At 35.4% G+C, this 13,629-nt stretch overlaps 1 protein-coding gene across 1 annotated transcript in view; it reads right to left on the reverse strand.

Annotated features, from left to right (window-relative positions):
- HFM1 (helicase for meiosis 1) overlaps positions 1-13,629 on the reverse strand; it is a 154,284-nt gene that overhangs the window by 133,810 nt on the left and 6,845 nt on the right. The window contains exons 3-4 of the mRNA XM_073232859.1: positions 8,356-8,606; positions 8,082-8,129 (exon numbers count right to left, since the gene is read on the reverse strand). Coding sequence (XP_073088960.1) covers positions 8,082-8,129; positions 8,356-8,606 — 299 coding nt within the window. The remainder of the gene's footprint in view (positions 1-8,081; positions 8,130-8,355; positions 8,607-13,629) is intronic.

The raw sequence follows: 13,629 nt of genomic DNA on the forward strand, positions 1-13,629 counted from the left end.
AGAACAAATAGGCCTAAAGTCAGCAGAAGGAGGGACATAATAAAGATTAGAGAAGAAATAAATAAATTTGAGAAGAACAAAACAATAGAAAAAATCAATGAAACTAAGAGCTGGTTCTTTGAGAAAATAAACAAAATAGACAAGGCCCTAGCCAGACTTATTAAGAGAAAAAGAGAATCTACACACATCAACAGAATCAGAAACGAGAAAGGAAAAATCACGACAGAACAGAAATACAAAGAATTATTAGAGAATACTATGAAAACCTATATGCTAACAAGCTGAAAAACCTAGAAGAAATTTACAACTTCCTACAAAAATAAAACCTTCCAAGACTGACCAAGTAAGAAACATAAAATCTAAATGGACCAACTACCAGCAATGAAATTAAAGCAGTAATCAAAAAACTACCCAAGAGCAAAACCCCCAGGCCAGATGGATTTACCGCAGTATTTTATCAGACATACAGAGAAGACATAATACCCTCTCCTTAAAGTTTTCCAAAAAATAGGAGGGAATACTCCCAAACTCATTCTATGAAGCCAGTATCACCCTAACACCAAAACCAAGCAAAGACCCCACCAAAAAAGAAAATTACAGACCAATATCCCTGATGAACATAGATGCAAAAATACTCAACAAAATATTAGCAGACCGAATTCAAAAATACATCAAGAGGATCATGCACCATGAACAAGTGGGATTCATCCCAGGGATGCAAGGATGGTACAGCATTCGAAAATCCATCAACATCATCCACCACATCAACAAAAAGAAGGACAAAAATCACATGTTCATCTCCATAGATGCTGAAAAAGCATTCAACAAAATTCAACATCCATTCATGATAAAAACTCTCAGCATAATGGGTATAGAGGGCTAGTACCTCAACATAATAAAGGCCATATATGATAAACTCACAGCCAACATCATAGTGAACAGCGAGAAGCTGAAAAGTTTTCCTTTAAGATCAAGAACAAGACAGGGATGCCCACTCTCCCCACTGTTATTCAACATAGTACTGGAGGTCCTAGCCCTGACAATTAGACAAAACAAAGAAATACAAGGCATCCAGATTGGTAAAGAAGAAGTCAAACTGTCACTATTTGCAGATGACATGATATTGTACATAAAGAACCCTATAGACTCCACTCCCAAACTACTAGAACTAATATCGGAATTCAGCAAAGTTGAAGGATACAAAATTAATACACAGTGGCTTTCCTATACACTAACAATGAACTAACAGAAAGAGAAATTAGGAAAACAATTCCATTCACAACTGCATCAAAAAGAATAGAATACCTAGGAATAAACTTAAACAAGGAAGTGAAAGAACTATACCCTGAAAACTACAAGACACTCTTAAGAGAAATTAAAGAAGACACTAACAAATGGAACCTCATCCTATGCTCTTGGCTAGAAAGAATTAATGTCATCAAAATGGCCATCCTGCCCAAAGCAATCTACAGATTCAATGCAACCCTTATCAAATTACCAACAGCATTCTTCAACGAACTGGAACAAATAGTTCTAAAATTCACAAGGAACCACAAAAGACCCTGAAAGCCAAAGCAATCCTGAGAAGGAAGAATAAAGTGGGGGAGGATCTCACTCCCCAAATTCAAGCTATACTACAAAGCCACAGTAATCAAAACAATTTGATACTGGCATAAGAACAGACTCACAGACCAGTGGAACAGAATAGAGACTGCACACATTAACCCAAACATATATGGTCAATTAATATACGATAAAGGAGCCATGGACATACAATGGGGAAATGACAGCCTCTTCAACAGTTGGTGTTGGCAAAACTGGACAGCTACATGTAAGAAAATGAAACTGGATCATTGTCTAACCCCATACACAAAAGTAAATTCAAAATGGATCAAAGACCTGAATGTAAGTCATGAAACCATAAAACTCTTAGAAAAAAACATAGGTAGAAATCTCTTGGACATAAACATGAGCGACTTCTTCATGAACATATCTCCCCAGGCAAGGGAAACTAAAGCTAAAATGAACAAGTGGGACTATATCAGGCTGAAAAGCTTCTGTACAGCAAAGGACACCATCAATATAACAAGAAAGCATCCTACAGTATGGGAGAATATATTCATAAATGACAGATCCAATAAAAGGTTGACACCCAAAATATATAAAGAGTTCACACACCTCAACAAACCAAAAGCAAACAATCCAATTAAAAAATGGGCAGAGGAGCTGAACAGACAGTTCTCCAAAGAAGAAATTCATATGGCAACAGACACATGAAAAGATACGACACATCACTAGTCATCAGAGAAATGCAAATTAAAACCACAATGAGATATCTCCTCACACCAGTAAGGATTGCCACCATCCAAAACACAAGCAACAACAAATGTTGGCATGGTTCTGGAGAAAGGGAACCCTCCTACACTGCTGGTGGGAATGTAAATTAGTTCAACCATTGTGGAAAGCAGTATGGAGGTTCCTCTAAAAGCTCAAAATAGAAATACCATTTGACCCAGAAATTCCACTTCTAGGAATTTACCCTAAGAATACAGCAGCCCAGTTTGAAAAAGACAGATGTACCCCTATGTTTATCACAGCACTATTTACAATAGCCAAGAAATAGAAGCAACCTAAGTGTCCATCAGTAGATGAATGGATAAAGAAGATGTGGTACATATACACAATGGAATATTATTCAGCCGTAAGAAGAAAACAAATCCTACCATTTGCAACAACATGGATGGAGCTAGAGGGTATTATGCTCAGTGAAATAAGCCAGGTGGAGAAAGACAAGTACCAAATGATTTCACACATCTGTGGAGCATAAGAACAAAGAAAAAACTGTAGCAACAAAACAGCAGCAGAATCACAGAACCCAAGAATGGACTAACAGTTACCAGAGGGAAAGGGACTGGGGAGGATGGGTGGGAAGGGAGGGATTAGTGGGAGGGGAAAAGCAAGGGGGCATTAAGATTAGCATGTATAATGTTGGGGGAGGCATGCGGAGGGCTGTGCAACAGAGAAGACAGTAGTGATTCTACAGCATCTTACTTCGCTGATGGACAGTGACTGTAATGGGGTTTGTGGTAGGGACTTGGTGAAGGGGGGAGTCTAGTAAACATAATGTTCCTTATGTAATTGTAGAGTAAGCATACAAAAATAAACAAACAAACAAATAAATACACCCTTGAAGACTCCACCAAAAAACTATTAGAATAACTAGATTCAGCAAAGTTGCAGTATGCAAAAAAAAAAAAATACACAGAAATCTGTTGTTACCCTATATAATAACAACAAACTAGCAGAAAGAGAAGTCAGGAAAACAACTCCATTTACAATTACATCAAAAATAGTAACATACCTAGGAATAAAACTAACCAAGGAGGTGAAAAACCTGTACTCTGAAAACTGTAAGACACTGAGAAATTAAAGAAGACACCAATAATTGGAAAATTGACACCAATAATTGGAAAAAAGTTGTGGATAGGAAAAATTAATATTGTCAAAATGGCCATCCTGCCCACAGCAATTTACAGTTTCAATGCAATCCCTATCAAAATTCCAAAAGCATTTTTCAATGAACTTGAACAAATAGTTCTAAAATTCATGTGAAACTATAAAAGACCTCAAATAGCCAAAGCCATCCTGAGAAAGAACAAAGCTGGGGGTATTGCACACCCTGACTTCAAGCTCTACTACAAAGCTACACTAATCAAAACAGTATGGCACTGATACAAGAAAAGACCCATAGATCAATGGAAGAGAATAGAAAGCACAGATATAAAATCATACATATATGGTCAATTAATATACAGTAAAGGAGCCATGTATATTAATGGGGAAAGGATAGCCTCTTCAATAACTGGTGTTGGGAAAACTGGACAGCTATATGTAAGAGAATTAAGCTGGATTACTGTCTAACTCCATACACAAAAATAAACTCAAAATGGATCAAAGACCTGAATGCAAGACATGAAACCATAAAACTCTTAGAAGAAAACCTAGGCAAAAATCTCTTGAACATAAGTATGAGCGATTTTCCTTGACACATCTCCTTGGGCAAGGGAAACAAAATCAAACCTGAACAAGTTGGACTATATCAAACTAAAAAACTTCTGTACAGCATAGGACACCATCAGCAGAACAAAAAGGCAACCTACAGTATGGGAGGATATATTTGTAAGGGGTCAATGTCCAAAACATTTAAAGAACTGATGTGCCTGAACACCAAAGAAACCAATAACCCAATTCAAAATGGGCAGAGCACCTGAACAGACATTTCTCTAAGGAAGAAATACAGATGGCAAACAGGTACATGAAAGATGCTCCACATCATTAATCATCAGAGAAATGCAAATCAAAATCACAATTAGATATCACTTCACACCAGTTAGAATGGACACTATCCAAGACAAGAAATAATAAATGCTGACAAGGATGCAGAAAAAGGGGAACCCTCCTACACTGTTGGTGGGATTGTAATATAGTGTAACCACTGTGGAAGAAAGTATGGAAATTCCTCAAAAAAATAAAATAGAAATACCATTCAATTCCACTTCTAGAAATTTACCTGAAGAAAACAAAATCTCTGATTTGAAAAGATACATGTACCCCTATATTTACCATACATTATTTGCAATAGCCAAGCTATGAAAGCAACCTGAGTGTTCACCAATAGATGATTGGATAAAGAAGATGTGGTACATGTATATAATGTTTATTCAGCTATAAACAGCCATAAAAAGAAAAGAAATCTGTCCATTTGCAGCAACATGGATGGACCCTACAGGGTATTATACTAAGAGAAATAAGCCAGGCAGAGAAAGACAAATTCCATATTATTTCACTTATTTGTGGATGATAGAAACAAAACAAAAGTAGACTCACAGATACTGAGAAGTGACTGGTAGTTACCATAGGAGAGGGGTTGGTGTGGGTGGGTGGGAAAGGTGAGGGGAATAAAGGGGCACAAGAATTCTCGATCATAATGTAAGTTGGTCATGGATAGTAGTACAGCATGGAGATTACAGCCAGTAATTCTGTAACATCTTCTTATGTTGACAGATAGTAACTGCACTAGTGGGGATAAGGATTTGATAATATGCATAACTGTTGAACCACTGTGTTCTATGCTTGAAACCAATATAAGATATGATACTTACATTAAAAAAAAGAAAGAAAAAGAAGAAATGCTGGCAAGGATATGGAAAAAGGGAACCCTTGTTCAAATGTAAACTGGTGCAGTCATTATAGAAAACAGTACAAAGGTTTCTCAAATAATTAAAAATAGAACTACAATATAATCTAGTAATTCCACTTCTGAGTATATATCCAAAGGAAACAAAGGATCTCAAAGAGATATCTGTACTCCTATTTTCACTGCAGCATTATTCACAATAGCTAAGGTATGTAAACAACCTAAATGCTAAATGTCAATCAAAGGATGAATGGATAAAGAAAATGTGGTGTGTATGTATACACACACACACACACACACACACACACACACACATATACAATGGAATATAAGTCAGTCTTAAAAAGTAGTAAATTCTGCCTTTTTCAACATCATGGATGAAACTGAAGGGCATTATGCAAAGTGAATTAAGCAAGACAGAAAGATAAATACTGCATGGTATCACTTATAAGTGGAATAAAAAAAAGTCAAACTCAGAAACAGAGTAGAATGGTAGTTTCTAGGGACTAGGGAGTGTGAGAGAAATAGAGGCTAGTAAAATGGTACAATCTTTCAGCTACAAGATAAATAAGGCCTGAGGATCTAATGTATAACATGGTGACTACAGTTGACAATAGTGTACTGTATAATTCAATTTGACAAGACAGAATTTAAGTGTTCTCACACACACACATACACACAGAAACACAAAGGTAAATATGTGAAGTAATGGATATGTTAGCTAACTCAATAGCAGGAACATTTTATAATGTATATGTATATCAAGTTACTATGTTGCACACTTTAAAATACATTACACCATTTTACTTGTCAATTTTAGCTTGAAAAAGCAGGGGCAGGGGGTAAAGAGAAGGAATTAACAGAAATTATTCCAGGCCCCAGTCATATTTTATATCCTGAAAAGAACTTATGAAGTCCCTACAGGAAAACAAGGTTATATGAGAGTTATAATTTAACAATTAAATCTGATGGAAGAGATGCAAATAAATATGTGCAAGTATATCAGAACTAAGTTAGTAGTTTATCTTTTCCACAGTAGTATTTTTCTTATTCATTTTGACTAGGCCATTTGGTTTTTATTTCTTTAAAGAACTTTAAAGGAGTTCCAAACTTCACTTTTAACTGTTGATTATGTTTCATTAGCTGCTGTGTGTTTCTGGTTACCTAACCCTGAATACCTTTGGTTTTGATAAACTGGTTGTGCTAAGTGGTGGATTTGATTGCAATTAGCATCATATTGGCTTGGCAGAAACTTAAATCATCCTTCCTCTGTCTGAAAGCTCAAAAATATTAACAGATATGAAGAATAAATTGTCTCCTCTCCACCCTAAGAATCTACTGCCAGTTTGGGAGTTATTTGTACTTAAATGATATTCTTCTTAGTCTCACATTTGTCAGCTACATTTATTAAACACTATATGCTGAACACATTACTAGATTTAGAAAGTTTCATGAACCTATAAAGAAGAAAATGAGTTCCTCCTACAATTGAGACTGTTTTAATCTACTAGGAGATATAAGACAGACAATATATCTGAGAACACAAATACATAGCTATTAAAGCAATTATATTTTATGAAGATAGACAAAAATTGATTGTAGTAACTGATCCTGTTAAAAGTTAAATTAGGGCATATTACTTCTCTGCTCAAATTCCCCCCTTTCTCTCAAAGTGTATGGCTACAAGGCCCTTTATGATCTTGCCTCCTCCCTACCTTTGTGTTTCTGACATCATGCCCCCTGACTCTTGCCTCTAATTCATCTCCTCCAGCTCTATTGGACCCTTTTCTGTTCCTCAAAAACATCAACCATGTTCCTGCTGTAAGGCCTTCCCTCATCTAGTCTGTTATTTCCTCAATATTTTCTTGGCTCTTTCACTTCCTTCAATTGCTTACATCTCACCTTCTCAAGAAAACCTGATGTAATTACTATTTATTTCTATCCCTGAACCCCAAGTCCCATCATTCCCAATTTAATCTCCTTTACTCTGCTCCTCTTTGTTTTTCCATATCATTCATTACCTTCTAAAATACTGTGTGCTTTATTTATATACTGCTATAATTGTTCAGATCTATGTTAACTCCTCAAGGGCAAGGATTCATTGTCTGACTTCTTAACTGACATATCCCAAATACCTAGAACAGTGCCTGGAACACAGTAAGAGCTCAATTAATATACGTTTGCATTTATTAAATCAAGCAGATAATTTACAAATCTTCATTTTACTTTCAGTTGTGCAGAGTCAGAATATATGTGCCAAAACAAAAACATAATTTTGAGTTTGTCAATCCATCAGCTTTTCAAAGAACCTCATTTTTCCTTCAAAATACGTCTCTTCCCATAAAATATTTATTTGTAACAAACCCACAAGTGAGCCATCATGCTGGTTTTTCTCTCATTAGGTACTCCACATCACTTTACATGCACAAAAATAAGTCTTTGATTTAGAATGGATGTAGAATCAGTTTCTAGCTCATGAGAAAACTTAACTACTAACATCATTTATCATCACTATCAACACGTGATACCAAATTTTTCCTTTTGCTCAACAAACTCTCAGCAGTGTCACTGCACTTATGTATTATAATACAGGAAAATGTCTGCAGAAGAGAAAATGCCAAGAGTACTTTAGTAGGATCAATCTGACCCAATTTCTATTATCCTGAGGACTCAAATATAGCAAAATATTGGGAAAAAATCAGAAAGTTATGTCCAAGTAATCACAAGTTATCATGAATAGCATTCAGTCTTCTACTTTAAATACACTGGGAAACAATTTAGCAGTTTCAGTTCAGTGAGCTTTTCCTTCTTTCACTTTGTCAACCAAAACAGAGACAAAATAAAACAAAACATTTAAAATTTATTAAAATAATTTAAAGGATACGGATTTCTGTGACAGCTTTTAAAGAATCTAAATCATTTTCTGTTACCCCTAAAAAAAAAAAAACTTACATATTATATGTATGCTTTTTAACCTTATCCATAAAAACCACTTCAAAAAAATATGCGTAACTTTTTATTGAAAGCAGTTCAAATTAATGTAAATGCAGAAGTCGTACATAATCTACTCAAATTTACTACTTTTTTATTCTTCCTTATGCTAAGAAACACATACTAGTTTTTACTTTTATAAAACCGACTAAAAAACAAGGAATTACCTTGAACTTCCTGAGGCTGGGATGAAACTGAAAAAGATGGTACTTTGAAATCACCTTCTCTGATATCAGAAGCAGAAAAGGCATCACTTGATGTAAACATATTAATATCTGAATATTGAGGTTTCTGCTTACTATTCCTACATTTCCATGATTTCTCTGTGTTCATTTCTGTTTGGACAATTTTCACTGAGCCAATATGTCTGTCATTAGGATAATCACCCTGATATATATTGTCAGATATTTTAAACAGTCTGTAAAAAAAAAAAAAAAAAAAAAACCAACATGTTTTACTCTTGTAACAGTTACTTAGGATGTGAAAAGCTAGCATAAAATTGGTAAAAACACCCACAGATTGTAGTTTATTCAAATACAAAAGCCAATCATTCTCCTAAAATACAACTTGCTAAGTTTAGTAATGAATTATGTCTTTTCAATTCCCTAAAACTCAGATAAATTCATTTGTAGTAGCTAGCCACCAAGGCAGACCAAATGATCTTTGTCTCACGGTATTCACAACTTTATAGTCTCCCAGTTCAAATCAAGACTGGCCTATGTATCTAACAGAGTACTGTAGCAGTACAAGTGTGTGACTTCCAAGCCTAGGTCATCAGACACTGTTACTCCTGAATGGTCTCTTGGCTCGTTCACACCGAGGGGAGCTAGCCAGGCCCACATAGACAGGTACTGAGGCCTCTTGTCAGTGACCAGCACCAAAATCACAAACACCATGAAAATGCTTCCTTGCAAAGTTCTGGAAACACAGAAAAATCATCTTTATGATTGTAATTTGTTATATTCAACTGATCACAAGATAATCCATCAACACAATTTGTTCTCAATAACCTTAAGGGATAAAGTGACTATTAAGGTTCCTAATATAACACTCACATCTTACATAAGTAATAGGGATGACAGCAGGTATCAGTCTTACAGAATTCTGTAAGTAATGACACACAAACAAGTACTGTGCAAATACAGAATACTTTCTAAGTTATTTTTACTATTAATTTTAATGGTATATTTTCCTGTAAGAAAAAACTAGTCTTTCAAAAAACTAGAAAGATAAATGTATTTAAGAACAAATTGTAGAGCTGCAACCTCCAATGCCAGCAGTTCTATTTTTGAAGATAGAAAATTCAAAAGCAAATGGTTACTTTTAGATAACAGTAGAATTCCATTATAAAATGATACTGAGGAAAAAGAAATGGTATTAAAGACTTCCAAGGAGGGGAGAGGGACCAGAGATTGAGTTCAATCATCAGTGGCCAATGATTTAATCAATCACGCCTATGTCATGAAACCTGTATGAATGAAAAACTCCTAAGTGATAGGTGTTCAGTGAACCCTTCTAGCTTGGTGAACACATCAAGGTGCTCAAAGATTGACACAGTTGTAGAAGCCATGGAAGCTCTTCATAACCTCTCCATGTATCTCTTCATACCCTTTCCCTATGTATCTCTTCCATTTGTCCGTTTCTGAATTTTATCCCTTACAATGAACTGGTAAACACAAGTGTTTTCCTGAGTTCTGTTAAGTCATTCTAACAAATTATTGAGCCTAGTGTGGTACATGGGAACTCTCAAATTTGTAGTCTTCAAGGCAGAAATGTGGGTAGCCTGCCATCCTATTTGTGACTGTCATCTGAAGTGGGACTGTCTGACCCCTTAAGATGCAGGGTTTGATTCTAATTTCAGGAGTTATTGGGAAAACTGAATTGAATTGTTGGACATCCATTGGTGCCAGAGAATCAGAGAATCGGCCGATGTCAGAAAACACTCCAAACCTTATATTTACCATGAACTGATTTTCAATGAGGATGCCATGACATTTAATGGGGAAAGAAATTTTTTTCAGGAAATGGTACTGGAACACCTGGATATATCTACACGCAAAAGAATAAAGTTGGACTCCTACCTTGCACCATAAAAAAAAAATGGATTCAAAATAGGTCACAGACCTAAATGTAAGAGTTAAAACCATAAAACTCTCAAAAGAAAACAGGAGCAAATCTTCACAACCTTGGATTGGGCAATAGTCTTCTCTTACATATGACACAAAAAGCCCAAGCAACACAAGAAAAATTAGATAAACTGGGCTTCATCAAAATTTAAAAGTTTTGTGCTGCTACTACCACCAAAAAAGTAAAAAACAACATATAGAATGGGAGAAAATTTTTCAAGTCATACAGCACATGAGGAACTTTTATCCAGAATACCTAAAGAACTCTTACAACACAACAATAAAGACAAAAAGAAATTTTAAACAGGCAATGGATTTAGATAGGCATTACTCCAAAGAAGATAAACAAATAGCCAATAATCACATGAAAATATGACCCAAAAAGTCAAATACAGTGTTATCATATTCCCTAGCAATTCCTCCTCTAGGTATAAATCCAAAAGACTTAAAAATATATTCACACAAAAACCTGTATATGAATGTCCATAGCAATATTCATAATAGCCAAAAATGTAAACAACCCAAATGCCCATCAACTGATAAATGGGTAAACAAAATGTGGTCTATTCATTTAATGGATTATTATTTGGCCATAAGAAGGAATGACGTACTGATACATGATATAACATGGATGAACCTAGTTAATGCTATGCTAAGTAAAAGAAGCCAGACACAAAACAGCAGATACTGTGTGATTTCCACTTGAACAAAATGTCTTATAGATAAATTAATCTATAGAAAGAGGAAGTAGATTTGTAGTTGTCAAGTGTTACAAGGAGGAAGAATGGGGAGTGACTGTTAATAAGTATAGAGTTTCTTCTGGGCAATGCTGCACAATTCTGTGAATATTCTAAAAAGCAATGAATTTTCCATTTCAAAAGGGTAAATTTTATGGTATGTGAGTTGTATCTTAATGAAACTGTTATAAAAAGTTCACAGACATCAGCCTCAACTATGTCCTTTACAGTGTCTAACAGTCCTACCATTATTCTAACTAGATTGCTTTCCTATACTCCATAACCTCCATTTTTTTCATACTTGCTCAATACCACCATTTTTTCCCTCAAACTCCAGAGGACCTCATCTCTTATATCAGAGAGGAAACAGAAACTATCAACTAGCTCTCTTCTGAATCCTCAACCCATAAATCCAATTGTCTATTTGGACAATTTACAAATACCTAAATTTAACATGTCCACATCTGTAATCATTACCTTCCCCCAAACTTGTTCTTCCTTTATAGAGTTTTCCATTTCCTTTCCATAAAAGGGTTCTACCACCCTTCATCATTCTGCCTTAAGCTAGAAATGTATTACTCAAGTCTTGTATCTAATAATTATTTAAGTCCTGTGGGATTCTATCTCCTAAATAACTGACCTCTCTCATTCCTGTTACCATAGTCCTAGGTTCAGACTACAATTCTCACTCACCTAGACTAATAAAATAATCTTCTAAGCGAAACTGCACAATGTATTCTAGCTCCCTTCTAATTCATCATACTGGGGCCAAAATGGACTTTTGGTAAAAAAAAGAAAGAAATTTTATTCCTCTGCTTAAAATACAGGACCTTAACAACAATGATTCTCAAATTTTAAAACACCTAATAATTATCTAAAAAATCTGTTAAAAAGTAAGATACCTGATAAGGAAGAAGTTGAAATGTCACTGTTTGCAGATGACATGATATTGTACATAAAAAACCCTAAAGAATTTGCCCAAAAATTACCAGAACTAATAACTGAATTCAGCAAAGTTGCAGAACACAAAATCAATACATAGAAATCTGTTGCATTCTTATATAATAAAGAAGAACTAGCAGAAAGAGAAATCAGGAAAACAATTTCATTTACAATTGTACCAAAAAGAATAAAATACCTAGGAATTAACCTAACCAAGGAAGTAATAGACCTATGCCCTGAAAACTACAAGACACTCATGAGAAAAATTAAAGAAGATACCAATAAATGGAAACACACCCCATGCTCATGGATAGGAAGAATTAATATTGTCAAAATGGCCATCCTGCCTAAAGGAATTTACAGATTCAGTGCAATCCCTACCAAAATACCAACAGCATTCTTCAACGAACTAGAACAAATAGTTCTAAAATTCATATGAAACCACAAAAGACCCTGAATAACCAAAGCAATACAGAAAAGGAAGAACAAAGCTGGGGGATTATGCTCCCTAACTTCAAGCTCTATTACAAAGCCACAGTAATCGAGACACTTTGGTACTGGTACAAGAACAGACCCATAGATCAATGGAACAGACTAGAGACCCCAGATATAAACCCACACATACATGGCCAATTAATATATGATAAAGGAGCCATAGATACACAATGGGGAAAAGAGAGCCTTTTCAACAACTTGTGTTGGCAAAACTGGACAGCTACATGTAAGAGAATGAAACTGGATTATTGTCTAACTCCATACACAAAAGTAAACTAAAAATGGATCAAAGACCTGAATGTAAGTCATGAAACCATAAAACTCTTAGAAGAAAACATAGGCCCAAATCTCTTGAATATAAACATGAGCAATTTTTCCCTGAGCACATCTCCTTGGGCAAGGGAACAAAAGCAAAAATGAACAAACTGTACTATATCAAACTAAAAAGCTTCTGGACAGCAAAGGACACCAATAGTAGAACAAAAAGGTATCCTACAATATGGGAGAATATATTCATAAAATACTTATCTGACAAAAGGTTAACATCCAAAATATATAAAGAGCTCACGTGCCTCAACACCCAAAAAACAAATGACCCAATTAAAAATGGGCAGAGGATCTGAACAGACACTTCTCCAAAGAAGAAATTCAGATCCAGGATTCCACTCCTAGGAATTTACCCTAAGAATGCAGCAGCCCAGTTTAGAAAAGACATATGCATCCCTATGTTTATCGCAGCACTATTCACAATAGCCAAGAAATGGAAGCAACCTAAGTCTCCATCAGTAGATGATTGGATAAGGAAGATGTGGTACATATACACAATGGAGTATTATTTAGCCATAAGAAGAAAACAAATCCTACCATTTGCAACAACATGGATGGAGTTAGAGGGTATTATGCTCAGTGAAATAAGCCAGGCAGAAAAAGACAAGTATCAAATGATTTCACTCATATGTGGAGTATAAGAACAAAGAAAAAAACTGAAGGAACAAAACAGCAGCAAGACTCACAGAACCCAAGAATGGACTAACAGTTACCAAAGGGAAAGGGACTGGGGGGGGAGGGTGGGAAGGGAGGGATAAGGGGGAAAAAGGGGAATTACAATTAGCAGACATAATGAGGGGGAGCACGGGGAGGG

This window comes from Manis javanica, chromosome 4 (assembly GCF_040802235.1).
Source record: "Manis javanica isolate MJ-LG chromosome 4, MJ_LKY, whole genome shotgun sequence".
NCBI lineage: Eukaryota > Metazoa > Chordata > Mammalia > Pholidota > Manidae > Manis > Manis javanica.